At 41.3% G+C, this 26972-nt stretch overlaps 1 protein-coding gene across 2 annotated transcripts in view; it reads right to left on the bottom strand.

Annotated features, from left to right (window-relative positions):
- Positions 1 to 25231, bottom strand: part of VSIG1 (V-set and immunoglobulin domain containing 1) — a 39467-nt gene extending 14236 nt beyond the window's left edge. Inside the window, exons 1-3 of one of the 2 annotated variants that reach the window (XM_072626185.1) lie at positions 25001 to 25231; positions 21872 to 22035; positions 7831 to 8029 (exon numbers count right to left, since the gene is read on the bottom strand). In XM_072626185.1, the coding sequence (XP_072482286.1) occupies positions 7831 to 8029; positions 21872 to 22035; positions 25001 to 25049 (412 nt within the window). In that variant the 5' untranslated portion in view covers positions 25050 to 25231. Of the gene's footprint in view, positions 1 to 7830; positions 8030 to 8129; positions 8196 to 21871; positions 22036 to 25000 lie in introns of those variants that run through there. The other variant, XM_072626186.1, reaches the window with a different exon arrangement.
- Between the last annotated feature and the right edge of the window lie 1741 nt (positions 25232 to 26972).

Raw genomic sequence — 26972 nt, 5'->3', positions numbered from 1 at the left:
AGGATCAATGCTATAATAATTATAAAGTGCTTAGCACATTGCCTGACATGTAGTAAGCACTATATGAGTTATCTACTATTGCTACTACTACTGCCACTACTACTACTACTACTACTACTACTACTACTACTACTACTACTACTACTACTACCACCACCACCACCACCAACACCACCACCATGGGCAAGTCACTTAACTTCTGTCTGCCTCAGTTTTTTCATCTGTAAAATGAGGTTGCAACAACCTTGGGAAATAGGTGCTATTATTATCCTCATTTTATAGATGAGGAAACTGAGGCAGACAGAAGTTAAGTGACTTGCCCACAAAGAGTCACTGATCAACAGCAAAAGCTATCATGATCATTAACCAGGAGAAATGGGTACAGGCTGCAAAAAAAAGCCAATGGAGGGGGTGGAGCCAAGATGGCAGACTAGAAAGACACACTTACACAGGGTCCTTCCCACAGCCCATAAAATACCTGTAGAGAGGGACTCTCAACAAATTTTGGAGCAGCAGAAGTGGAGAACAACAGAGTGGAGATTTCCAGCCCACAGTGACCTGAAAGGCCCAAGGAAACGTCAGTTGTGCTGGACACGGAGCTGAGCGCAAAGCCCAGACCAGCCCTGGCCATGCCACATTGCACGACAGGAGGAATCTCCAGTCACAATAGCAGCAGTTCGCAGATCCCTTGGCCCACAGGAGCCAAAGGTCAGTGACGGTGTTTTATCAACTGGCCAGGAAGGGAGAAGGCCTTTCCCATCACTCCAGCAGCAGGTAGTGGCCACAGAGCCTGCACAGCAGCCCATACAGAAGCTCCATTGTTGGAGCGTAAAAACCCCTGGGGGCACTGAAGAGCTGAGCATTACCTCAGCCCTGGGTGGAGGCCCTGGCCTAGCTGGTCTTTGTCTCACACTGAATGGTGGCCCTGCCCATCCAGCTTATCTGAAAATCGGCCCCCAGTGCTGACTTGGGAACTGGAGGCCAAGTGGCTGTGGAAAGGTATCTGCTAAGATCTGGGCATAAAAATCCCTCTCTGCATTCAGACCAGTACACGCTTGATTGTGCCACCTTGGAGGAACTGAGATCTCACAGATTCCCAGAGTATACCCTACTCTTGACAAAGGACCCAAAAATCAAGTAACTGGTTGGGAAAATGCCCAAAAAAGGGAAAAAAATAAGACTATAGAAGGTTACTTTCTTGGTGAATAGATAACTCCTCCTATCTTTTCAGATGAGGAAGAATAATGCTTAACATCAGGGAAAGACACAGAAGTCAAGGCTTCTGTATCCCAAACATCCAAAGTAAATATTCAATGGGCTCAGGCCATGGAAGAGCTCAAAAAGGATTTTGAAAATCAAGTTAGAGAGGTGGCGGAAAAACTGGGAAGAGAAATGAGAGAGATGCAAGAAAAGCATGAAAAGCAGGTCCACACCTTGGTAAAGGAGACCCAAAAAAATGTTGAAGAAAATAACACCTTGAAAAATAGGCTAACTCAATTGGCAAAAGAGGTTCAAAAAGTCGATGAGGAGAAGAATGCTTTAAAAAGCTGAATTAGCCAAATGGAAAAAGAGGTCCAAGAGCTCACTGAAGAAAATAGTTCTTTCAAAATTAGAATGGAACAGATGGAGGCTAATGATTTTATGAGAAACCAAGAAATCACAAAACAAAACCAAAAGAATGAAAAAATGGAAGATAATGTGAAATACCTCATTGGAAAAACAACTGACCTGGAAAATAGGTCCAGGAGAGACAATTTAAAAATTATGGGATTACCTGAAAGCCATGATCAAAAAAAGAGCCTAGACATCATCTTTCATGAAATTATGAAGGAAAACTGCCCTGAGATTCTAGAACCAGAGGGCAAAATAAATATTGAAAGAATCCACCGATCCCCTCCTGAAAGAGATCCAAAAAGAGAAACTCCTAGGAACATTGTGGCCAAATTTCAGAGTTCCCAGGTCAAGGAGAAAATATTGCAAGCAGCTAGAAAGAAACAATTCAAGTATTGTGGAAATACAATCAGGATAACACAAGATCTAGCAGCTTCTACATTAAGGGATCCAAGGGCGTGGAATATGATATTCCAGAAGTCAAAGGAACTAGGACTAAAACCAAGAATCACCTACTCAGCAAAACTGAGTATAATACTTCAGGGGAAAAAAAATGGTCTTTCCATGAAATAGAGGACTTTCAAGCATTCTTGATGAAAAGACCAGAGCTGAAAAGAAAATTTGACTTTCAAACACAAGAATGAAGAGAAGCATGAAAAGGTAAACAGCAAAGAGAAGTCATAAGGCACTTACTAAAGTTGAACTGTTTACATTCCTACATGGAAAGACAATATTTGTAACTCTTGAAACTTTTCAGTATCTGGGTAGTTGGTGGGATTACACACACACACACACACACACACACACACACACACACACAGGACACACACACAGAGAGCACAGAGTAAATTGAATAGGATAGGATCATATTTTTAAAAAATGAAATTAAGGGGTGAGAGAGAAATATATAGGGAGGAGAACGGGAGAAATGGAATGGGGCAAATTATCTCTCATAAAAGAGGCAAGCAAAAGACTTTTCAGTGGAGGGAAAAAGAGGGGAGGTGAGAGAAAAACATGAAGCTTACTCTCATCACATTCGACTAAAGGAAGGAATAAAATGCACACTCATTTTGGTATGAAAACCTATCTTACAATACAGGAAAGTGGGGGAGAAGGGGATAAGCAGGGTGGGGGGGATGATGCAAGGGAGGGCAGTGGGAGGAGGGAGCAATTTGAAGTCAACACTCTTGGGGAGGGACAGGATCCAAAGAGAGAATAGAAGCAATGGGGGGCAGGATAGGATGGAGGGAAATATAGTTAGTCTTACACAACACGACTTATTATGGAAGTCATTTGCAAAACTACACAGATATAGCCTATATTGAATTGCTTGCTTCCCAAAGGGAATGGGTGGGGAGGGAGGGAGGAAGAGAAGTTGGAACTCAAAGTTTTAGGAACAACTGTCGAGTATTGTTTTTACTGTTAGGAAATAAGAAATACAGGTAATGGGGTATAGAAAGTGATCTGGCCCTACAGGTCAAAAGAAAAGATGGGGACAAGGGAAGGGAAGGATGTTAGAAGAGAGGGCAGATTGGTGATAGAGGCAATTAGTATCCTCAGCGTTTTGGGGTGGGGGGAGGGGAGAAATAGGGAGAAAATTTGAAACCCAAAATTTTGTGAAAATGAATGTTAAAAGTTAAATAAATTTTTTAAAAAAGCCAATGGAAAAATATTCTCACAAAGACAGCCATCTAAAAGTGCCTCCTCATTGAAGGTCTTCATATATGGATTGGATTACAAGGTCTCTGAGGTCCTGGCCAACTCCAAGATTCTGTGACTCTGCAATGGGATTATGGGTAGGGAAATACTTAAGGGAGTCAGGAAAAGAGCTTGAGCCTTAGACCTCAGGGCCCTACTTATGATGAAAGAGAGACTAGAACACCATTCTCTGAGGATATGGCAAGGAAATGGGGAACTTCCTTTGGGGACAGTCAGTCTATGGGAGAGTAAGCCCCACAATCTGGTAGCATCTGATTTGAAGGCATTACATTTGCCAATGATGTGCTAAATTTGAAGTTTTTAAATTTTTCTCCTAATTTTTTTAATTTTAAAGATTTAATATTTTATTTTTTTCTCGATTCCATGTAAAAAGAATTTTAACATTCTTTAAAAATATTTTTTGAGTCCTATGGCTGCTCGGTGGCGCAGTGAATGGAGTATTGGCCTTGGAATCAAGGAGAACTTGAGTTCAAATCTGACCTCAGACACTTGACACTAGCTAGCTTGAGTGACTTTGAGCAAGTCACCTAACCCCAACTGCCTTGCCTTCCCCCCTCCAAAAAAACTTTTTTTTTAAAAATTGAGTTCCAAATTCACTCTCTTCCTTCCTTCACTGCCTCCCTCATTAAGAAGGCAAGCAATTTGATATAGATTATACATGTGTACTCATACAAAACATATTTCAACCTTAATCACATTGTGAAAGAAAACACAGACCAAAAAACAACAACAAAAAAAATAAAGAGAAAAAGTATACTTCGACCTGCATTTAGACTCCATTAGTTCTTTCTCTGGGTATGGAGAGCATTTTTCATCATAAATCCTTCAGAATTGTCTTGGATCATTGTATTGCTGAGAATAGCTAAGTCATTCACTGTTAATTATTGTACAATATTGCTGTTATTGTGCACAATATTCAATGTTCTCCTGGTTCTGTTCATTTCACTTTGCATCAGTTCATGTAAGTTTTTCCAGGTTTTTCTGAGAGCATCCTGCTTGTCATTTCTTATAGCACAATAGTATTACATCACAATCATATACAACAATTTATTCAGACATTCTCCAATTGATGGACATCCCCTCAATTTCCAATACTTTGCCACCATTAAAAGTGCTACTCTAACTATCTTTGTACATATAGGTCCTTTTCCTGTTTGTGTTTTTATCTCTTTGGGATACAGACCTACAAGTGATATTGCTTGGTCAAAAGGGTATGTGTGGTTTTATAGACCTTAGTTCTAAGTTGCTCTCCAGAATGGTTGAATTAGTATACAATATCACCAACAGTGCATTAGGGTCTCAATTTTCCCATATCCCCTCCAATATTTCTTATTTTCCTTTTCTGTCTTATTAGTCAATTTCATAGGCATGGAGTGGCATTTCAGAGTTGTTTCAATTTGCATTTCTTTAATCAATAGGGATTTAGAGAATTTTTTTCATATGGTTATAAATAGACTTGATTGCTTTGTCTGAAAAGTACTCATTCATATCCTTTGACCATTTATCAATTGAGGAATGGCTCTTATTTTTTTGAGTCATATATAATTTACGTATTTATTACATATATAATTACATAATATAATTTACAAATTTACAATATAAATTTGACTCAGTTCTCTATATATTTGAGAATCATGTCTTTATCAGAGAAACTTGGTATAAAAATTTTTCAGTTATGATTACTTACTGTCCATTTCCCTCCATCCTATTCTCCCCCAATTTATCCTGCTCTCTCTCTTTTCACCACCATGCATCCTCATAAGCATTTTGCTTCTGTCTTTTACCCACCCAAATCCATCTTCCCTTCTATCACCTCCTCCCTTCTTTTATCAAGATTTCTATATCGAACTGTGTATGTTATTCTCTCTTTGAACCAATTCCATTGTGAGTAAAGTTTAGTTACCCCCCCCCAACTCACCAATCATCCCCTACACTGTAAAAGCTCTCTCACATCTTTTTCATGTGAGATAATTTATCCCATTCTACCACTCCCTTTCCCCTTCTCCCAATGCATTCCTCTTTCTCACCCCTTAATTTTATTTTTTAAGATTATCATCCCTTCATATTCAACTCAAACCTGTTTGCTCTCCTTCAAACTGTCCTAGTAATGAGAAATTTTTTAAGAGTTACAAGTTTTATCTTCCCATGTAGGAATATAAAGAGTTTAACCTTACTGAAACCCTTATGATTTCTCTTTCCTGTTTATCTTTTTATGCTTCTCTTGAGTTGTGTGTTTGAAAGTCAAAATTTCTATTCAGTTCTGGTCTTTTCATCAAGAATGCTTGAAAGTCTTCTATTTGATTGAATATTCATTTGCCACTCTGAAGGATTATATTCAGTTTACTAGGTAGGTGATTCTTGGTTGCAATCCTAGCTTTTTTGCCCTCCAGAATATCATATTCCAAGCCCTCTGATCCTTTCATGTAGAAACTGCTAAATCTTGTGTGATCCTGACTCCAACTCCATGATATTTGAATTGTTTCTTTCTGGCTGCTTGAAATATTTTCTCCTTGACAAGGGAACTCTGGAATTTGGCTATAATATTCCTCAGAGTTTTCATTTGGGGATCTCTTTCAGGAGGTGATTCTTTCAATTTCAGTTTTACCCTCTGGTTCTAGAACATCAGGGCAGTTTTCTTTGATAATTTCTTGAAAGATGATATCTAGGCTATTTTTGTGGTCATGATTCTCAGGCAGTGTAATAATTTAAAAATTACGTCTCCTGGATCTGTTTTCCAGGTGAGTTTTTTTTTTCAAATGAGATATTTCACATTTGCTTCTATTTTTTTCATTCTTTTGATTTTGTTTTATTGTTTCTTAACGTCTCATGTAGTTGTTAGTTTCTACTTGCCCAATTCTAATTTTTAAGAAATTATTTTCTTCAGTGAACTTTTGGACTTCTTTTTCATTTGACCAGTTCTGCTTCTCAAGGCATTCTTCTCCTCATTGGATTTTTTTACCTCTTTTATCATTTGGTCTATGCTGTTTTTTAAAGTGTTATTTTTCTTCAATATTTTTTGTGCCTCCTTTACCAAGATGTTCACTCCTTTTTTTCATGATTTTCTTGTATGCTCCCATTTCTCTTCCCAATTTTTTCCCCTACCTATCTTACTTGATTTTTAAAATAGCTCCTTAATGGCCTGAGATCAATTCATATTTTTTCTTTGAGGCTTTGGATGTAGCAGCTTTGACTTTGTTGTCTTCTAAGTGTATGTTTTGATCTTCCTTGTCACCTTTCTATAGTCAGAATATTTTTCTGTTGTTTGTTCTTTTTTCCAGCCTAATTTCTGACTTTTAACTCAATGCTAAAGTAGGGCTCTGCTTCCAAGGTACTTTCCTAAGCTTCAAGGTTTTTTTGTAGTTGTTTTCAGAGCTAGTTCTGGGAGGGTCTGTAACCTTTCAGTACTTTCAAGGTGGTATGATCTAAGGAGACATGTGTTTACTACTCTTCTGGTCTGTGCTCTGGTCTGTTTGTGATGACAAGCATCCTTTTCTGCCCTGGAATTGCAACTAGTGTTCCTGCTCCCCTGTGGCCACAACCTCTGGTGTGCTAGTGCTCCTCCTTGCCCTGGGACTGCCATCTAGGACTGCAACCTAGATCCAAGTATGCAAAATGCAACAGAATTCTGTCCCCAGTGCCAGCAAAGGGACCTCTGTAATCTCCTTCTGGCCAGCTATTTGACCCCTTTAACTTCTGTTGGCTAAGAGCTCTAGAAGCAACCACCACTGCTACTGATTCAGTCACTTCCAAGGCCTGCTCCTGCTTTGCTAGGGCCAGGTCTGCACTGGTGTAACCTTCACTGTACTGTGTTCTACTCTCATCCAGTGTGACAGACCTTTCCTGCTGACCCTATAGATTGTCTTGGGCTAAAAAAATTATATCACCTTATCCTTTTGTGGATTCTGCTGCCTTGGAATTTGTTTTGAGGCATTATTTTAAGTCATTTTGAGGGGAATTTAGGAGAGCTCAGGTGAGTCCCTGACTTTTTTCTGCCATCTTGACTCTCTTTAAGCTCAGTACTGACTCTATCAACAAGGAACTAGCCCAGGGTCACATGGCAAGTCTCTTATCTCACAGGCCAAAGTGCTTCCCCATAGTCAGATTTCATTAGGGACTCCCTGAAATAATATCCAGTTTACCTTTTTTATATCTTATTTGTTACATTGTTTGCTTATTGTCTCCTTCAATTAAATCATCAGCTCCTGGAGGACAGGGACTGTCTTTTTCCTTTCTTTGTATCCCTACCTAGTACTTAACACAGAGCCTGGAACATAGTAGGTGCTTAATAAATGTTTGTTGACTTGACTCCCTGGGAGCTACACTATCCTCTGGGGCTACATTGGTAGTGGTTCCCTATGTCACAGAAGAGAAAACAGGCAAAAAAATGAAACGTTTGCATTCAAGTTTACAGCCCATGGCTACATACTTCACCTCCCTTACAATGTCCCTCCAACCCAAGATTGTACCCCTTGAAAGAAAAATACAGAGTATTTATGGTACCTAACACGTTGGTCACAATAAATCCCTGGTTATTTCCTTGAAAGTCAGGTGGGTTGTTGACATCGCAGATATAAATTCCACTGTCTGAAGGTTGCATGTTGGAGATAGTGATGGAGGCATTTCCTGGGGTGGAGGCCCCTGTAATCCGGTTCTTATACTTTCCAATGTCAGATGGTTGTCCACCCGCAGAGTAGTAAATCTGAGACAACAGAGAAATAACAGACAGGTGCATAAAAATTAACTTGTATTCCAGATCATAGTGTGTCAACTGAGGGATCCACACTCATACAAGGACAAACCTCTCTATTGGTGTAGCGAAGCTGGATTGGACCAGAGTATGACACACAGATATTCCCTGTGTGGTTCCAGTTCAATTGACCATATAGAATAACTTTGGACTGAGCCTACTTTCAGCCTTTATGACTCAAGGGTTTGCAATGGGCTATGACTAGGAGTTCTTTCATTAGCTTCTGATGACTCAGGGGCTGTTGAACCAAAGCAGAGTAGGTACAAAAAAGGAAACGTGCCCCTTGGTGACATCAATCCCCAAGTATCTAGCCTAGTACCTCCATAGTCAGTGCTTAATAAATGTTTATTGACGGGTTGCTCTCTCTTTTCTTTCCCTTGAGGTGATAGTTCCCTCTGTTTCTTTGTGTTTGTTCTTTCCTGACCTTAGGGAAATGAATATTCAGAGATGGAAGTGTCCTGTCAATCTTATGAATCTGGGCAATCCAGAGGTTTCATCGGAAGACCCATTGGCAGTTGGAGCTGAATGGCAGCATTCGCTGTAGTAACTACAAGGCAGCTGCCCTTCTCCTCCTCCCCTCCTCCTCTGCCTTTCCTCTCTGAGGCAGCTCAAAGTAGTTGAGAAAGAAAATGCTCAACATGTGGGTCATTCCTTTTGTATATCTATCGAGTTCTGTTTCAGAATCCCCTCAGTCATCAGATTTTCCAGCTTCAGTAGTCAATTAGAGAACTCTGGGTTATCTGGGTTATCTTCAGTAGTCAATTAGAGAACTCTGGGTTATCTCTCATTGCAATGCATTGTGTCATTAAGGCCAAAAGTGGCTGCTTGGATTAGAACTAGGTAGGTGATATATGTGTACGTTCCAAGGACTTGTCCCCCCACAGGCCAGTCCACTCCCAGTACATCAACAAGCTGATATCCAGCTTCTGTTTAAAAATTTCTATTGAAAGTGAACATCTTACCTCCCTGGGCATTTCACTGTTCTTGGGGAAAGATCTAATTTTAGGAAATTTTTCTTATATTCTTTGTTATTTTTTCTCCATTGCTCCTAATTCTACCTCCTGGGGTCAATGAGAACATATCTAATCCCACTTCCACAAGAGGTCCCTTCACATACTTGAACACAGACATCACTTAGTTCTCAAATTTTCCCTTCTCCAGGTAAAACATGCCAATTTCCTTCAACCATATGGCAGGACTTCAAAGTTCTTCACCTTCCCATTTGCCTGCCTCTGCACACACTCAGAACTGAATGGAATGTTTCTCTTTGTAATGTCTAGATCAAATTAGTCTTTTGGTGTTTATATCACACTATGAACTGTGCTTAGCACAGTTCCTGACACGTAGTAGGTGCTCAATAAATGTGAGTCGTTAGTATTATTAACTCATATTGAGTTTGTGGACCACTAAAACTCTGGTTTCTTTAAAATTATCTGCTCCACAGCCATATCTCTTATATCTTATATTTGTGAAGCTTATGTTTAAATCTGAGGACAAAACAATTTATCTCTATTAACCATAGCAGCAATAACAACAACAATGTACATTTATGCCCTTTTAAGGTTCGCAAAGTGTTATCTCAATTGACCTTCATAACAACCCCTGGGAGGTAGGTACTATTATTATACCCATTTTACCAATGAGGAAGCTGAGACAGACAAAGGTTAAATGATTTACCTAGGGTCAGACAGCTAAGTATGCATCTGAGGCTTATTTTGATTTGGTCTAAGATCTTTTTGACTCCAGGTCAAGCATTCTATCTACACATCACCTAGCTGCTTTATGAGATCCAGTCCCAAAGTTTAGCACAAGATCTTTTATGATCCTGGCTTTTATCATTTATTGCATTGTGGCTAAGTCTCCATTCTTCACCCGCCCCACAAACTCTTTAGTCTAAACTTCCTGGAAAACACACAGAAATTCTGAACAACTCAAGTCCTGATAGTAGCAAAAATCCCACTCACTCCCTGGGCTTTGTAATTAGCACCTTAAATGTGAGCAGCAACCTCAAATTCATTGCCTTCTGAGATGCCCCAGCAGAGGGCACCAGTCTAAGAACCCTGGGAGCTTTGCATACTACAGACAGAATCTGTAGAAAGCTCATTTTTCATTTAGATACAGACCGATGCTCTTCCTAGTCCCCAAACTGTGAGAAAAAGCACTGATGTGCTCCCACTTGTAGAATACCTAACACATGGTAGCCTCTCAACAAATATAAACATACTGCAAGTTCCCTATATTCCTGAGAGGTTCATACAATTGACAGATTATACTATAAAATGATAATTGACAAAATATCTTGTACTGGATTAAAAAAAAAAACCCAGGAAAATAAATCAGTGGAACAGAATGAGAATGAAAGGGAAACAATATTGTTTGTTAAATCCAAAATTACAAAACACTGGGAAAGAAAGGTATTATACAATAAAGCCTGCTACCAAAAAAAAAAACCCAATAAATTCCAAGTGATATAATGATATAAGTATATTTTTAAACACCCCATAAGAACATTAGAAAGAAAGCTCCATTGTGGAGAGGAAGAACATTCCTCTCTATTAAATAAATGGAAAAAAATCAAGGAAGCAAGCTAGATGAATTTGAATATACAATAAAAGGATTTCTGCAACAACAAATCAATGTCTCCAATATAAAAAGGAAAGAAACAGACTAGGAGTGAATCTCCAGAGTAATTGTTTCTGACAAAAATCCAATATCCAAAATGTGTAAGGAATGGACAGAAATGTTTCAGTAATGATTCTTCCTTTTATATAAACAAAAGAAATGAACAGGAAGTTTGTGAAGAAAAACATTTGTCAATAATCCCAAAACTCACTAATAATCAGAGAAATGAAAAATAAAACAATTTTAAGATCAGGTTGGCAAAGATAGAAAAAAAGCAATAAACATCTATGTTGGCCAGACTGTGGAAAAGCAAACACACCATTACATTTTTGGTGGACCTGTTTAGTGATGTAATTTTTTTTTTTTTTTTTTGGTGAGGTAATAGGGTTAAGTGAGTTGCTCAAGTTCACACGGCCAGTAAGTGTCAAGTATCTGAGGCTGGATTTGAATTCAGGTCCTCCTAACTCTAGGGTCAGTGCTCTATCCACTGCAGCGCCACCTAGCTGCCCCTGGTGTAAGCTTTTTGGAAAGCAGTCTGGCATGAAATAAGAGCTGTTCAATTGTTTGTACACTTGGACCCCACTATTAGGACAATGTATTCTAAAAACCTTATTAGGTTTCCTAGAATCCTATTCAGAACCACTGTTCATCAGCTTTTATTTGCTTCTAAATCTCCAACTGTGCAGACTTTAGCACATGGCATTGTAATAAGGACATTTACTTAGAATGAAAGGCAAGGCTAATGAAGGAGGGGGCATTCCTGGCAGCCACTCTCCACCTTCCTCCCCAAATGATTGCCTCCCACAACCCTCCGGAGAAAGCTAATCAACTCCTGGTTAAAAACTCAGTCTCCTCAGCCCAGGGGGAAGGGACACATCTGTTTCACTCTCACTCTGGTCCTTTAAAAAGGTTATTGTCTTGTTAATGGCTCCTTTCTATCACCTCCCTTTTGGTTTCTGCCCTGCTGGATAGTGCTATTCACACAAGTCCTGTCCATCTCTCCATCTCCCCGGTGGTTTCTCCTACAGTTTCTTTTCTCAAGTGTCATTTATTTTCAGCAGGGTATTAGACTGCCAGCCACAAACTGGTTTTGGGGGTCACTGCCCTCTCAATCTTGGCACTGCAGGATCAGAAATGTTGAAGCCTCACCTGCCTGAACAGGACTGCTAAGGAAGTATAGCAGAGAGACAGAGAGAGAGAGAGAGGAGAGAGAGAGAGAGAGAGAGAGAGAGAGAGAGAGAGAGAGAGAGAGAGAGAGAGAGAGAGAGAGAGAGAGAGAGTTGAGATCCAGGTCAAGGAAAGCCTCTTGGTTCCATTTTTCTCTCCTTCCCTGTCATTTCTCATCAGCTCTGCTCTCAGGCTTCCCAGCTGTAGTTTCCTCTCAAAATTTCCAGCCTGCTTCCATTCAAAACCTCTGGGCACTGCAGAGTCCATTCCCTAACCACCTGCCAGGGATCTAGAGAGGCCCCTTACACTAAGGATGTTATTGGCAAGAAGAAAAGCCCCATCTGTGCACCAATATTCCCAGTGGCTTTGTTTGTAAAAGCAAAAAAAAAACTGGAAACAGCCCTTGTGTCCAAAGCCTAAATAAGTAAGAGGTATGTGAACATACTGAAATATTGTTGCATTATAAGAAGTGACCAGCATGATGCCTACAAAGAAGTCGGGCAGATTAATTTGAAATGCTTCAGAGAGAAGAAAGAATGTGTAGAAGAATCTACACAGTGCCTAGACTCCAGTGAAGCAATATAGCAGCAAAGTAGGATGGAGACACAGGAAAGGGAAACGTGATAACTATTATTTTCTTAAAGTTAATGTGGATACTCCTTTAAGAATAAATTAAAATCCTTTCCATTTTATGGTTTGGTGTATGCTTTGATGTCTTCATTTTGCTTGTTCAAATGTTGGATATGTTGATGGTTACCAAGTTTCTATTATATAGTTACTTATTTTAACAATGTTGATAATTTTGGGGTTTGCATCACTTTCATTTTCAAATACATTCAAATGTATTCATTTTGTATATATACCCTACATACTTAACTCTGCACACTTAATCCAGCCTTGGATACTAGCTGTGTGAGTCTTGGTCAAATCCCTTACTTCATGCTTTCTGCCTCAGTTTCCTCATCTGTGAAATGGGAATAATAATAGCCCCTACTTCCCAGGGTTGTTGTGAGGATAAAACGAGATAATATTTGCAAAATGCTTCATTATATAAATGTTAACTATTATTTATTATCATCATTATCATCATCATCATCACTTTCATCATGAAGTCATCTCTTCCATTAGAATATAACCTTCTTCTGGGCAGAAACTGTTTTTGTCTTTGGACCTCCACCAGTGCCTAGCACATAATAAGTGCTTAATAAATGCTTGTTGATTGAATGATTGACATATTCCTTCCCACTCCCTTCCCCAGAGAGCTATATCATGTGAAGAAGAAAAAAGAGAGAGGCAGGGAAAGCATTTCAGCAAAACTAATAAATATACGAACCCAGTCTGATACCGTATGTACTATTCCCCACCCATAGTTCCCCTTGAGACAGCTAGGTGGCTCTGCAGCGGATAGATCCCTGGACTTGAAGTCAGGAAAACCCAAGTACAAATCTGGCCTCAGACACTTAGTAACTGAGTGACCCTGGCAAGCCACTTCATCCTGTTTGCCTCAGTTTCCTCATCTGTAAAGTGAGATGGAGAAGGAAATAGGTTGATAGTCTATCAGTATTCTGGAGGATTATGGTCCACTGTGGACACCATATCAAAAGAAGGACATTGGTAAGCTGGAGTAAGTCTAGAGGAAGGCAACTAGGATGGGAAAGGGCCTTGATGCCATGCTATGTGAGACTCAGTTGTAGGAACTGGGCATGTTTAGCCTTAGAAAAGAAAAGACTCATTTTATTTGGCCCCAGGGAGCAGGAGCAAGGGTTAAAAGTTGCAAAGAGGTAAATTCAGGCTTGATGTCACAAAAAAACCTTCCTAATACAGTTATCCCTTCCACATCTTGGGGGTTAGGGACAGGGCATGATACCTTTGTGAGCTAGAAAATCCCTGTAAAATTTGTTGGCCCTCCCTTTGTACCAGAGAAGAAGTCTGAATTATTCTGATATCAAAAGATAAAATATGTTGATATTATATATATTTTTATTATGCACTTCTGAGTTTTTAAACTTTTTATGTGTCATCTGCTAGCCTTTGTGTGTTGTCTGCGACTTCTGCAAAACTCCCCCAAAATTCCAGTTTAATTTCTTATGTAGGCCCGTGATATATCAAAACCACAATGGGGAAAGTTATGATGTGGAAGGGATAACTGTAATTAGATCTGCCTCAGAGTAGAATGTACTGCTTTGAGATTTGCAAGCAGAGGCTGAATGACCCCCATATTGAGTTATAATGAGAATTCCCAGGAAAAGCTTAAATTTTTATTTCAAAGGGTTGAGAAGTCTAGATGCCCCCAATTATATCTGGCTCCAGATGGAGAAAGGGAGATTCCCTTGGGGAAAAACAGAAAGAATTTGTTATATCTTTTTTTCCCCTGGGTTATGACATATCCTTCTGTTCAGCCATACCAAATCATCTGACAGGTATGTTGGGCACAGACCAGGGTAAGAACATTACAATCCCTTTACTCAAAGGGTCAGACTGGCAACAACTTCAGGAGAGACACTGGGAACCTGGTAGTAGTTGAAGAAAGGCTCTCAGAAACCAAAGCAGCTTTCATAAACCCAGGTATGTTACTATGTAGGAGAGGCTCTCGGGGTCTATTGACCTTATTTTACACACAGTTATAACAAAGATGGTAATCTACTTTCCAATCCCACAACTGAACAATTTAATTTAACATTGGTCTGATGCATAATATGTGCTAGGTGCTGGTGATACAAAAGCAAAAATTCACCAACCTCTCTCAAAGAGCTCATATTCTATCTTTACAACAGATCATAATGGAGGAAGACAGAAAGACTACCAAAGGTGGATATGTTGACAGTAATGATAGTTAGCAGCAAAGAAAGAGCTGGCAGAACCATTAAGTTGATGCAAGAATAATCGAAGTCCAGTAGTCTGGGTCCATTTTGGTAGGGGTAAACAATTCTCCATGCCTCATAGAATCTCAGAGTCTCACGAGCCGCAGGGGTCATCTATTCCAACCCCTTGCCTGATTCCTGAATTCCCTCTACAATGCTCCCAAAATAAGGGGTCATCCAGCCTTTGAATACTTGCAATTTAGGGCAGCTAGGTGGCACAGGACCTGAGTTCAAATTGGGCCTCAGACAATTGCTAGATGTGTGACCCTGGGCAAGTCATTTAACCTTGACTGCCTCCAAAAAAGGATGGTATTTACAATTAGTGGGGACACATTCTCTCAAAAGGCAGACTCGTTTGTATAGCAATCAATGTTAGAAAATGAAACCTTATCAATATAAGACCTGAGTTTCAATTCTGACCCAGGCACTTACTAGCTGTGTGACCCAGGACACATTCCTTAACTTCTCCTAGCCTCAGGTCTCTCATCTATAAAATGGGGATAATAATAATATCAACTTCAACAAGGTTGTGAGGATAAAATGAGATGATATTTATCAAGTATATTGCAAATTTCAAATCTCTATATAAATGCTAATTATTATTAATTATTATTTTCTCCCTCCCACTCTGTAGAGGGGAAATAGTTGGTTAAAATCACAGGTGCTGTCTCCTAGGACAGGCTGCTCAAATCTGCCCTATGCCATGGGCCAATTGAGGCTCAGAGGAGGGGATGTTGGAAGGCAGCCCTATTATGCAGAACATTGGAAGCATGAGTGTATTGACAGCAGTGAGGCTGGCAAGAGCAGGATGGAGCTATACCACCTGAACACTGTTGCCCAACAGCGCAGCAGGAATTTGTGTGACTCATCATTCCACTGTCACCCAATGGAGACCAAGACCCTAGGCAGACAAGCCATGAGGGAAGTAAGTTTTGATGGGGAGGAGTATGGCTAGGAAGCTACAGAAGCGGTTCATGTGTCACTAGTGGATGGCATGAAGTCACTTGGTGCTCTGTGGCAGTGGGGCACTGAAAGAGAGTAGGGAGTAATGCAGGAGGGCAAAGGGTGGGAGTCAATGAGAGATACTTCCCAGTCCAGCCAGGATCTGATCCTGCCTGGATAGAGGTGTATGGGATTCTTCTATTCCCTTTCCCAATGATGAATTAAGGGGCTTTGGGGTACAGGCAATTGTTTTGTCTTACCTGAGAAGTCCAGCTACATCTTCCCCGACCATCTCTCGTATGCACCACTTTTAGACACTGACTGATTGCCTTTTCCTCCATACTCTGAATACTGAGGCATGGGTAGTGCTGCATTTGGGCAGAAATGGGCCAGTCGGAGAGTTGAATGCTCAACGGATATTGCCACACAAACCCAGAAGCCCCTTCATGCAGCCACTTCAAAATGGCATCTTTCATGGCACTAAGGTGTCTCTAAGCTGGGACGCACAGTTGCCATTATATATGGGGATGCCTTTTTACCTTCTACTCCCAACCCCACTCCTGTATACACTGGCACTGAGAGTCACCATTTGACAAAGAGTTAAGTACCTTTCTTAGGGTCAATTTTTTTTAAGCATGAGCTAGTCATTAAAGTCTTAAGAGTCTTCCAAGTCCCAGAGAAGTTATAGTCCCACCGGACTCAAGCCAAGAATGCCCTCTATAAAAGCCAGGACAAGTGATCATCCAGCTTCCATCAGAAGACATCCAATGAGGTGACCTTGGTTAGTTCCCCCAAACAACCCATTCTCCTATTGGACAACTCCAATCATTAAGCTCTTTTTTTTTTTACACAAAATCTAAATCTACGGATAACTTCTGCCCATTGCTCCTGAGTCAGCCTTCTGGGGCCAATAGGACAAGACAACCTTTCAAATACTTGAATACACCTCTCACGTCCTCTCTGAATCTTCTCCTCTCTAAACTAACCATCTCCAGTTCCTCCAATAAATCATTATATTTCTTACTCCAACAATATAGTTGTATTCTCCCTCTCATCTTTAGCACAGACAGATGACCCACAATATAGAATTTTGAATTGTTTCAAGGAAGAAATAAATTTGCTATCTGTTAAATCCTCTTTTAACTAATGCCATTACCTGGTAACAACAACACAGATATTTCTTGACTCATTGGTCATTCCAGGAGGTGAGCCCATAGATTAACTCATCACCTTCTCGGTCACCACCTCCAGTGACCCACAAGGTCCTTGGAGGTGGCTGCACTAGGAAGATAAATGGCAGAATACTAGACTTGGACTTAGGAAGACCTGAGTCCAAATAGCTTCTCAGACAAGCTATGTGAGTCTGAGCCAGTCACTTAATCTCAGTTTCTCTATCTGTAATATGAGGGGGTCAAACTCAATAGCCTCTAAGTGTCCTTCTAGGTATAAATCTAAGATCTCATGAATCTAGGAGTTGAGTTCACAGTAGAGCAGGAAGGGAATAGATCCCCAGTCCAGAAGCCTCCCAGGCCTAGAGAGAAATACAGCAGAGTCCTGAACTGCCCATAATACAACTCTAAAAGCATTCCACTTGAGGGCTGAATTGTTTTGCCTATTCAATGAAATCCAAGAGAGTAAACTGCTTTGAAAGCTAGTTAGCACAAATGCCAGGTCATTTTGCTATGATCCATCTTCAGTGAGATAACTCATTGACCTCAAGCAAATCAGACTCTTGCTAACCAAGAGGTCATTTTTTATCTTAGAAGAGATGGCCAGTAGTTCCTTCACAGTTGAACTGTGGACTAGTCATCTCAAAAGCAGATCGCAGGTTGGTTTTACATTTCTAGCAACTTGATGTTACAGCTGAAAATCAGTTTCTCTTCCTAACGACTGGCAAGCCCCATCTCATCTTTCTCTGAACCAAGGGTCAAAGGTCTATGTAGTAAGCAGGTGGGGGCTGGTGGAAGGGGGAAGAGAAGATCCCTGCCCTAGGGTATGGCAGTTGGGAGGAGGACTCTTCCCTAGGGCAAGGATCTCTTCCCCTCAGCAAAGTACCCAAGGTGGGGGAGGATACTGAACTGTTGTGGGAGGTGAATTCTCCAGTATTCAGAGCCCAGTTCATCAGTGGGTCCCAGCTGCCATACTTTGCTATGTCTACAACCTTCTAAGAAGGGTAGCCCACATCAAGACAGACTCAATTCATTGACTGATTTTTAGACATTCAAATGGAACTCCCAGGAGAAGTTCATAGCAATGCCCCACTTCTTTTCCTTTTCTCAACATTTTGATAACCATTCCAACTACATACAATATTTTCTCCTCAAATCATAGGATCATAAGTTCAGAGCTGGAGGTCTTCTAGTTCAGAACTCTAATTCTTCAGATGAGGAAACTGAGGCTCAGACAGGTAAGTGGCTTTCCAAAATCACATAGCTAGTAAGTGCAACAATTGGGGATTGACTTTCCTTCCACTGTGCTCTTGGGCCTCTCCCTGAGCTGAGGGACCTTCTCTATCTCTGTGGAGATCAGTAAAGGACAATATGGCAGCCTTGAGGAAAGCCAGGATCAGAGGTCAGTAGGTTAGCAGCCATGCAGGGCTCAAGGCAGCATGAAGTGGGGAGGGGGTTCAAAGTTAGTCACATCCAAATACTACTTTCTCTAAATGCCCATATTTTCAGTACCAGAATAGATCACTCTTTAAGTTTATGATAAGTCAGGACTCAAAGCTCTTTTTGGAAATAAAATTGTGTTTTAGAGGTAAAATTGGACCTTTTGAAGGGGGGGGAGGGAAGAAGGGGTACAATTTCAGAAACATCTTATCCCTTTCATGTTCTGGGAAACTCTATTGTCTTCTCATTATTGTAAGATTGTAAACTCACTAATCCCTGTACGAAGTATGGAGAAACACTAGGTTAATAGGGAACCTGATTAATTGGCTAGGAATAGTTACTGGACAGGGGATTTCACTGATATAGGTAACTCTGGCTCCCAATGCACATAGGCCCCTGCTCAGTCACTGACAGTCTTAGGGAGTTTCCTTAAGTGACTTACCTAGGGTCACACAATTAGTATGTGTCAGAGTATTCTCTCTCCTCCATAAATTGGATAGTTGCAAAATAGAGAAACCGGATAAAAAACACATTTCAACATCACAGAAATGATTCATGAGACCTTCAACCCTGGCTTTAGCTGCAAGGGGATTATATTTATAGGAGAACTTGATTTTTCCACACCAGGAAATGTTGTTTAAAGTCAACTGCTTCCTGGAAGAATAGGTCTGGTTTATCCTTTGTTCTAAAGGGTGGTTCTCTGGGAGGGGAGGGAGGAAAGACACAAGTGGGAAGTGGAGGCTATGTAAAAAACAAAAGGTAACAATAAAAACAAAGCCAAAAATCGCCCTCACAGAATAGGGATCTTCTTCCACTTTTTTTTTTTTAACGAATAAACTGCCAACTCACAAAATTTCTCCGAAAAGAATGGACTACAATCTGAGATGCAAACTCCTGCAGGTTCTTTCTCACTTAGCTGAGCCATCCTTCTGTCACAATGGTTCACCTGGAACCCAGTGTAAACAAAGTCTAAGTCTGTAAAATGTTCTAGAAGGTGTCCCAAAAGTTTTAGTACAAAACTGCACTGAGACTTTCAGGACATCCCGTATGGACAGAAAATCAGGCAGGCCCTTTATAGAAATGCCTCAGCCCCTGGGGGCTGTCTCTGTGTTCTCATGGCACTTACATAGTTTAGCACGCCAATCATTTGTTAAGTGAGAAATGCTGCAAGACCCCCACCCCATTCTTGGAGATGTGGGAAAGATAAAAGAAATATGGAGCTTCCAGTCAAGTTGGGGAAATAAGAAAATGAACAGCAGTGGAAATCCAGGTCTTACAAGGCAGGGTAGGCAGGTAGCTTGGCAGACTAAGGGCCAGATGAGCAGGCCAGGTGGCAAGGGCATGAGCAGGACAGTGAGGGTGCTAGGACTACCCTGGATGAGAGAAAGACTCAGCTACTCAGATCTGAGGGGACCTGAGGAGGCCTCCAAAGGCTTTGGAGGATATAGGCGAGAGATAAGGGAGAGTTTGGTCAGTTAAGAAATGTAGACCTGCAGGGGCCATGATGGTGGGCATTTCAGGGTGGGCAAGGTGGCAGATGAGTTCCTGGGTCAAAAGTCAAAGGTCAGGCCTGTACAGGAAATGTTTAGAGAGCGATGGGCAGAACAGGATCAGGTTGATTGGCATCAGATGGCACAGGGCCCTGAATGCCTGGACGAAAAGATCAGACTTCATCTTGTCTGTGATTTTTTTGTGATAGGGTGAGAGGATGGGGGTAGAAATTGAGTCTCTGCTTCCATTGATATAGGGAACTTCTCAGCTAGAGAATGTCTCTCTACCACTGAGCTTAGCATCTTCACATCTTCTTTTTGTAACTTAGAGATGACTCTGGAGGACCTCAGGGAAAAGAGATTTGCTCAGTCACATGGTCAGCCAGTATGTCTGAGGCAGGTCTTTCTGGCTCTGAGACCAGCCCTCTATCCATTATACCACCTTGCCTCTTTATGCTTTTGAAATCAACAGGAGGGGGCACAGTTTGTTAGCAGCTATGTAGAGGATCTACCAGGTAATGATGCCTCAAAAGGTACAGGCAATCAACAATATGGCAACTTTTGCTAGAGGCAACAGGGAGCTACAGAAGATATTTGAACAAGGTAATGATATGGTTAGACCTGGACCACAAGAATCTTATTTTGGCAGCTATGTGGAGGATGGATTAGAGAGAGGACGGGAGACTAGTTAGGAGGCTAGTGACTGAAAGAGGCAAGGAGGGACTTATCTAGGGTGGTTTTAGTGGGAGTGAAAAAAAGAGAGAAAAAAAATGAACTATCCTCAATTAGTTTCTTTTCTTCTTTATTGAATTGTTCACTAATCATTTCCCATGTATAAATCTTTTTTTCCTTCCAATCTCTGATTTCATGGGGTAAGGCACTCCTAGTGAGGAAACTCCTAACACTAATGCTGCTTGCAATTTATAGTCTTAGTTGTCTGGAGAGAAATGACTTGCCCAGGGTCATCCACCTAGGACTTATTAGAAATTGGACTTGAATCCAGTTAATTCTGACCCCACTGGCTACTCGTAGCCTTCAGTGTGGTTAGGAGAAGCTTTTCTTTAGGTCCCCTAGGCAGTTGCCCTAACCTTACCTTCATCCCCAGACCGTGGAGAGGGAATGGGCTCTATAGCTGCTATTTGGGGCATTGCCTCTACTGGCCTAGGAGTCCCATGAGGTCAGGGACTGGGTCTTGCCGCAACTTTGTACCTCCCTAGGAGCCAGTGCACAGTAAATAAATGTTTGTCAAAACAGAAATATTTGTTGGATGACTGTATGACTTTGTCATAGGAGGAAAACCAAAGACTGAAAGAGATGTTAGTGTAGCTAAAGACACATTGTCTAGACCAGAGGTCTCCAAAGTTGGGGAGGCCATGCCATAACTTCAGGGGGACCATGGTATTCCAACCTAGGTACTAGGTAAACTAGGTAAGCGATTGATTAGTGAGAGGATGGGAAGACTGGTCCTATTCCACCTTCCCTATGGTAGTCAACCATCGGGCTGGTCTTCAGCACAACCACATCTACTCCTCACCATTATAGCCCAACCTCTTCTCCCTTGACCATCATTCCCTTCAGGCTGTTATAGATTAATGGCCTGGCACTCAGAACAGCAGTTGCACTGGTGCCATTGGGAAAATGCCATCTCCCAGTCCAGCATCTCTAACCCGTGTCCCTCAAATCACCTCAAGGCTGGGGCAATAACTGCTGAATAAGAGCACTTACCTGTCCCTCTTTTCGTTTTTGGGTAAGAGAGATTGAGTTGCGCAATAGTACATGAATTGAATTGGTAGATATGCATTTATTGCCAGTGCTCACTCAAAAAAATTTTACTGATGGGGCATACAACCAAGCAACTGCATCATTTGTTTGTGGGTATAATAGGCCTAACCTAGTTAGTCAAGTCCTAATAAAGGTGAAATGATTTGCAAGTGAAGGTATAATGCCAGGTAACTGACATAACACTCAGACTAAACTAAATCATGCCCACGCCTTTTTTCTAATTCAGCCTCTGTCTCTTGCTCTCACAGAAACCAACCCTACTAAGCACAAGCTTTAAGTTACAGCTACTGAATTGTACCCGTCTAGGAATATGGTCCTTACAGAGATCATTTCAAATTTCTTGATGTGGTAGAAGGACCACTGAATGGTAAGCAGATTCGTAGTGGTGGCAGTAGTGGTATATGTACAGAGCAGAGTGGCATCCATCCCAGCCATCACGTTCACCATCTTTACCGGGATGGTCACTTCCACAGAGGTGACAGAGCCTGAAAGAGTAATGACAGTAGTTACTCATGACACCTTGCTTCCAGTCTACAGAGTACATTCACATGTTTTCTCTTAATGAAACCAAGGGGATGAGGGGAAGTTAGAGTTTAACTCATTGGTCAGTCATGTTTCAGTCATGTCTGATTCTTTATGATCCCATTTGTAGTTTTCTTGGCAAAGATACTGGAGTATCTTCCCCAACTCATCTGGCAGATGAGGGAACTAAAGCAAACAGGGTGAATTGACTTGCCCAGGGTCACATAGCTGGTAAGTATATGAGACCAGATTTAAACTTAGGAAGGTGAATCTTTCTACTCCAGGTGCAGTGATCTACCCACTGCAGCACCACCTAGCAGCCCCCAGAGTTCAACTTGGTCATGGCTTATATAGGATCATAAATTAAAAACTAGAAGAGACATCACAGGTCATCTAATCCAACTTGAATAAAAACGGGGTCCACAAAACCATGCATAAGAATCTCTGTGGGACCCATATTGACTCATTTTGTATTTTTATTTATTTTTCTAAATATTTCTCAATTACATTTTAATCTGGTTCAGGCTGCCTTTGGAATTGTTGTTAAGACCCATGTAGATTTTGACATATTTGATGGAATTTAATCTCACTTTTCAGAGGAATAAAGTGGTGCCCATAGAGGGGTAGTGATTTAGCCAAGGTCATACACGTAGTAAGTGGCAGAGCTGAGATTCAAACCTAGGGCCTCTGACTACAAATGCATCCCTCTTTTCACTAGGTTGATGATTTTCAGCTAAGAAATTATTTAGAGAGCATGAGGATCTATGGTGTGGAGTCATTAGTTTACTTGGAAATACAATCTGGCTGTGACTCCATCTCTTAGAATTCTCCTTTATAACTTATTGTATATTGGATACTGAAATAACAACTTAGTGAATAACCAGAGAGCTCAGACCTAGCAGTTTACTTTTTCTAGCATAAGGACAAGGAAAAAGAATATTCTTTCACTTGGGCTCTAAGTTGTTAAATCCAAAGACCTTTTCTCAATTCTCATTCTCCTGGACTTCTTTGTAGCCTTTGACATTGTTATCATCCCTTTCTCTGGGGTACTCTCTTTTCTCTAGGTTTCTGGGACCCCCCCACCAGTTCTCCTCCTATCTATCTGGCCATTCCTCTGTTTCCTCTGCTAGGTCTTCATCCAGATCATGCCCTGTTCTCTTTTCCATTCATACTACTTCACTTGGTCGCTACTTCACTTCCTTCAGCTCCCATGGATTTAATTCCCATCTCTAATTCTGATGATTTCAAATTTATATCCTGCCCCAGACTCTCTGCCAACCTCCAATCTTGTGTCTCCAACTGCCTTTCAGACATCTCGAATCGCATGTCCAGTAGGCATCTTAAACTCGGTGTGTCCAAAACAAAACTCATCATCTTTCCCCCTGAATCCTAAACCCCCTCCCCTATTATTGTAGAGGGTACCACCATTCTCCCAATCTCTCAGGCTCACAAGCTAGGAGTCATCCTGGATTCCTCACTATTTCTCACCCATATCCAAACTATTCTCATGGCTGCCGATTTCACCCCTCTCCAATAGGCCCCCTTCTCTCTTCTGACACTGCTCCCACCTAATTGCAGGCCCTTATCACCTCTTGTATTGATTACTGTAATAGTCTGCTGGGGGTCTGCTTGCCTCAAGCCTCTCTCCTCTTCAATCAATCCTCCGTTCAAGTGATTGAAAGTGATTTTCCTAAAGTGCAAGTCCAACCATGTCATCTCTACTACTCAATAAACTCCAGTGGCTCCCTATTGCCTCCAGGAGCAAGTACAACATGCTTAGTTTGGCATTAGAAGCCCTTCATAACGCAGTCTTCTCCTACCTCTCCAGTCTTCTTATACTTTACTCCCCTACAGATACTCTTCAATCCAGCAACGCTGGCCCCTTGGCTGTTCCACAAATAAGACCCTCCATTTCTCCCGCTCTGGGTATTCTGAAGTGCCCATGACTGGAACTGTCTCCCTCCTCTGCTCCAACTATTGACTTCCCTGACTTCTTTTGAGTCCCAACTAAAATCTCACCTTGTAGAAAGTCTTCCCTGACCCCTCTTCATTCCAGTGCCTTCCTTTTGTTCATTATTTCCTCTTTATCCTGCGTAGAGCTTGCTTTGCATACATTTGCTAAAACATTGTCTCCCCCATTGTCTCCCCCTTATGATTTCATCATAAGCTCCTTGAAGTCAGCGACTGTCTTTTGCCTCTTTGTGTATCCCCAGCCTTAGCATAGTGCCTGGCACAAAGGAGGCACTGAATAACTGTTTATTGATTGATTGAATAATCTACCTCATTTATCTATGTCGGGGAGGGCCATCCTAACTGTCTCAGTGAGGAGACTCCGTCCACCAACGTAGATGGACAATTCATAGTCTTTGAACGGAGATTCTTAACCTAGAGTCTGTGAACTTTAAATATAGATATATGTATATATATATATATATACATATACATATATCTATATCCATGTCTAGCTGTACACGCACACACACCTACCATATATGTGAATATGTGTATGTATATATGTATCCCTAGACTTAGCACAGTGCCTGGCACAAAGTAGACACTTAATAAATGTTTCCTGAATAATCTACCTCATTTATTATATACATATATATGTAATATATACTAATTGATGTACATATATCAACATAATTGAACTCACATGTATTTTATTCTATGAATTTCCAAACACCCTTCTGAGAAGGGCTTACTAAGTTTTGGGAAATCCCCAAATGGATCCACAGACCCCAAAGGTCAAGAACTCCTATCTTAGAGGGTTGCCTGGAGGCCACTGAAGCAGGACTCCCTTGAACCCTGCGTCTTCTTGACTCCTTGGCTTACTCTGAAGCCACTTAGGGCCATGCTGTCTCTTCATACAATCTTTCTAATCAGCTCTAGAGTACTATGCTTGGGGATGGGGTTTCTTGGACTCACCTAGAAGGCCTGCCACGAAGAGAATCATCCTCAAAACCATGGAAAGCATCTTGGCAGAGTAGAGTCTGCAGTGGGGGCTGCCTGCTGCCTGCTGCCTGCTCTGGACTGAACCACGACTTGACTTTTCTTTTTCCTTACTGGGCCTTTGTTGTTCTTATCGTGTGGTCATCACCATGTCAATACGCCTCCAAGCACTCATTTTTTCTTTATCGGTTCAGACCTTTCCCAGAGTGGGTCTAGGTTTCTCTGAAATCTTTGTCATGGGTATGTGTATACTTGGTACGTTTGTTAGTGTGTTAATAATAAACCCTTGTGGGACTGGAAAACCTTAAAGTGTTGGTAAGAGTTTCTCAGGAGTTTCTCCATATGTGTTGTTGTTTTAATCACAAAAACTCTTCTTGGAAAGAGACTAAAAAATGAAGGAAAGTTGGCAGGCCAAATGTAACAGCTTTGAATATTTTGATCAAAGTCTGAAGTTTATTCCACAGGGTGACTGAACAAGGATCCAAACTTCTGCATAGGACAGAGGATAGAGAACTAGCTCTGGAGTCAGAGAACCTGGAACCAAAACCCACCTTTAACACTTACTAGTTGTGTGACCTTAGGCAAGTCACTTGCCCTCTGTGAACCTCAGTTTCCTCCTTTGTAAAATAATGAGGTAGGGAATTGTCTGCAGCTACCCATAACCAAAATGATCTGGAAAATAAATGAAATCCTTCCATATTCTTCTTTTAATCTTTCAAGAGATCAGTGAATTCATCAGAAGCTAAGAGAATATAGATTTGAATCCAGAAGGATTAGCATCTGTCTTTTGCCTTTCTTTGTAAACTTGGCATTTAGCATAGTATCTGGGATATAGTAGGTGCTTAATAAATGTTGATTGATTGATTGATGGATTAGGCACTTCAGCACCTGGGTGGGGGGAGGTCCAGGAAAACCCAGACCTTCAGCTCAGCTGCCATGGCCATAGAGAGTTAAGCCAGTTTGGCAGGAATAGAAAATGGACAAAGAGAAGTGGTGTGAAGCCTGTCTGGGTAGGAGCCAAAGTGTGGATGCCCTCAGATTCTAGGCTGGGCGGTAGGAGTTCTAGCCCTGGGGAGCCACTGAAACAGGGGAGTGATATGGGCAGACCTGGGCTTTAGGAAAGCCCCTGTGTAGCTGTGTGGAGGATGGATTAGAAAGATGAATGATTGGAGATAGGAAGAGAAAATAGGAAGCTATTGTAGGAATCCAAATGAGACGTGATGAGGGCTTGAACTAGAGTGGTGGCTTCCTGAGTAGGAAGAAGGGGACAGGGGAGAGGTAGAAAGGTAGAAATGACAACATGGTGCAGCTGATTGAATGTCTCTCTTGCTAGGGTAAGAAAGTGAAAAGTCAGGCACAACACTGAAGCTTTCAAAGCCATTTCAATGAAACCAGCTGTTTTCCAACTGTGAAACTGTCATTCAGAGATACACAGGGGATTCATCAACATGTGCGTATTTTCTTGAAAATCAGTATTGATATGGAAGCAAGCGCAGGTAATAGAGGATGACCACCAAGTGTGGACAATCCTGAGAGCAGGCTTGGGAACAAAAGCTCTGAATAGGTTGAGCTGGAGAGGCAGCCAAAGATAGCAAGGAAGGTGGGGACTGGGGGCAGGTCTGAGACTCCCACTTGGGATATACAAGATAATGATGTTAGCTGCAGCTTTGAAAAAGACATGCACAGAAGATGGTAGAAAGGGCAGTAAAGAATGGATGGATCCCAAAACATGTCCTCTTGTAAGGATTATAGAAGGAGTACTAAGGCTCTCAATGAGTTGAGCTACAGATGAAGGCTAAAGACAAAGGAAGGATTTTAAATATTATTTGGGGGAGCTTGGCCCCAAAGAAGAGATATAGTTGGAGAAGTCATTTCCTTCTCTTCTTTGCAAAAACATAGGAAGCCACGAATACGGAAAACTGCAGATCGTGTCAGACTTTTTTGATGT

The sequence above is a fragment of the Notamacropus eugenii genome, chromosome X, assembly GCF_028372415.1.
Source record: "Notamacropus eugenii isolate mMacEug1 chromosome X, mMacEug1.pri_v2, whole genome shotgun sequence".
NCBI lineage: Eukaryota > Metazoa > Chordata > Mammalia > Diprotodontia > Macropodidae > Notamacropus > Notamacropus eugenii.
The sequence above is the reverse complement of the archived record's forward strand: the minus strand, read 5'-3'. Positions and strand labels throughout refer to the sequence as shown.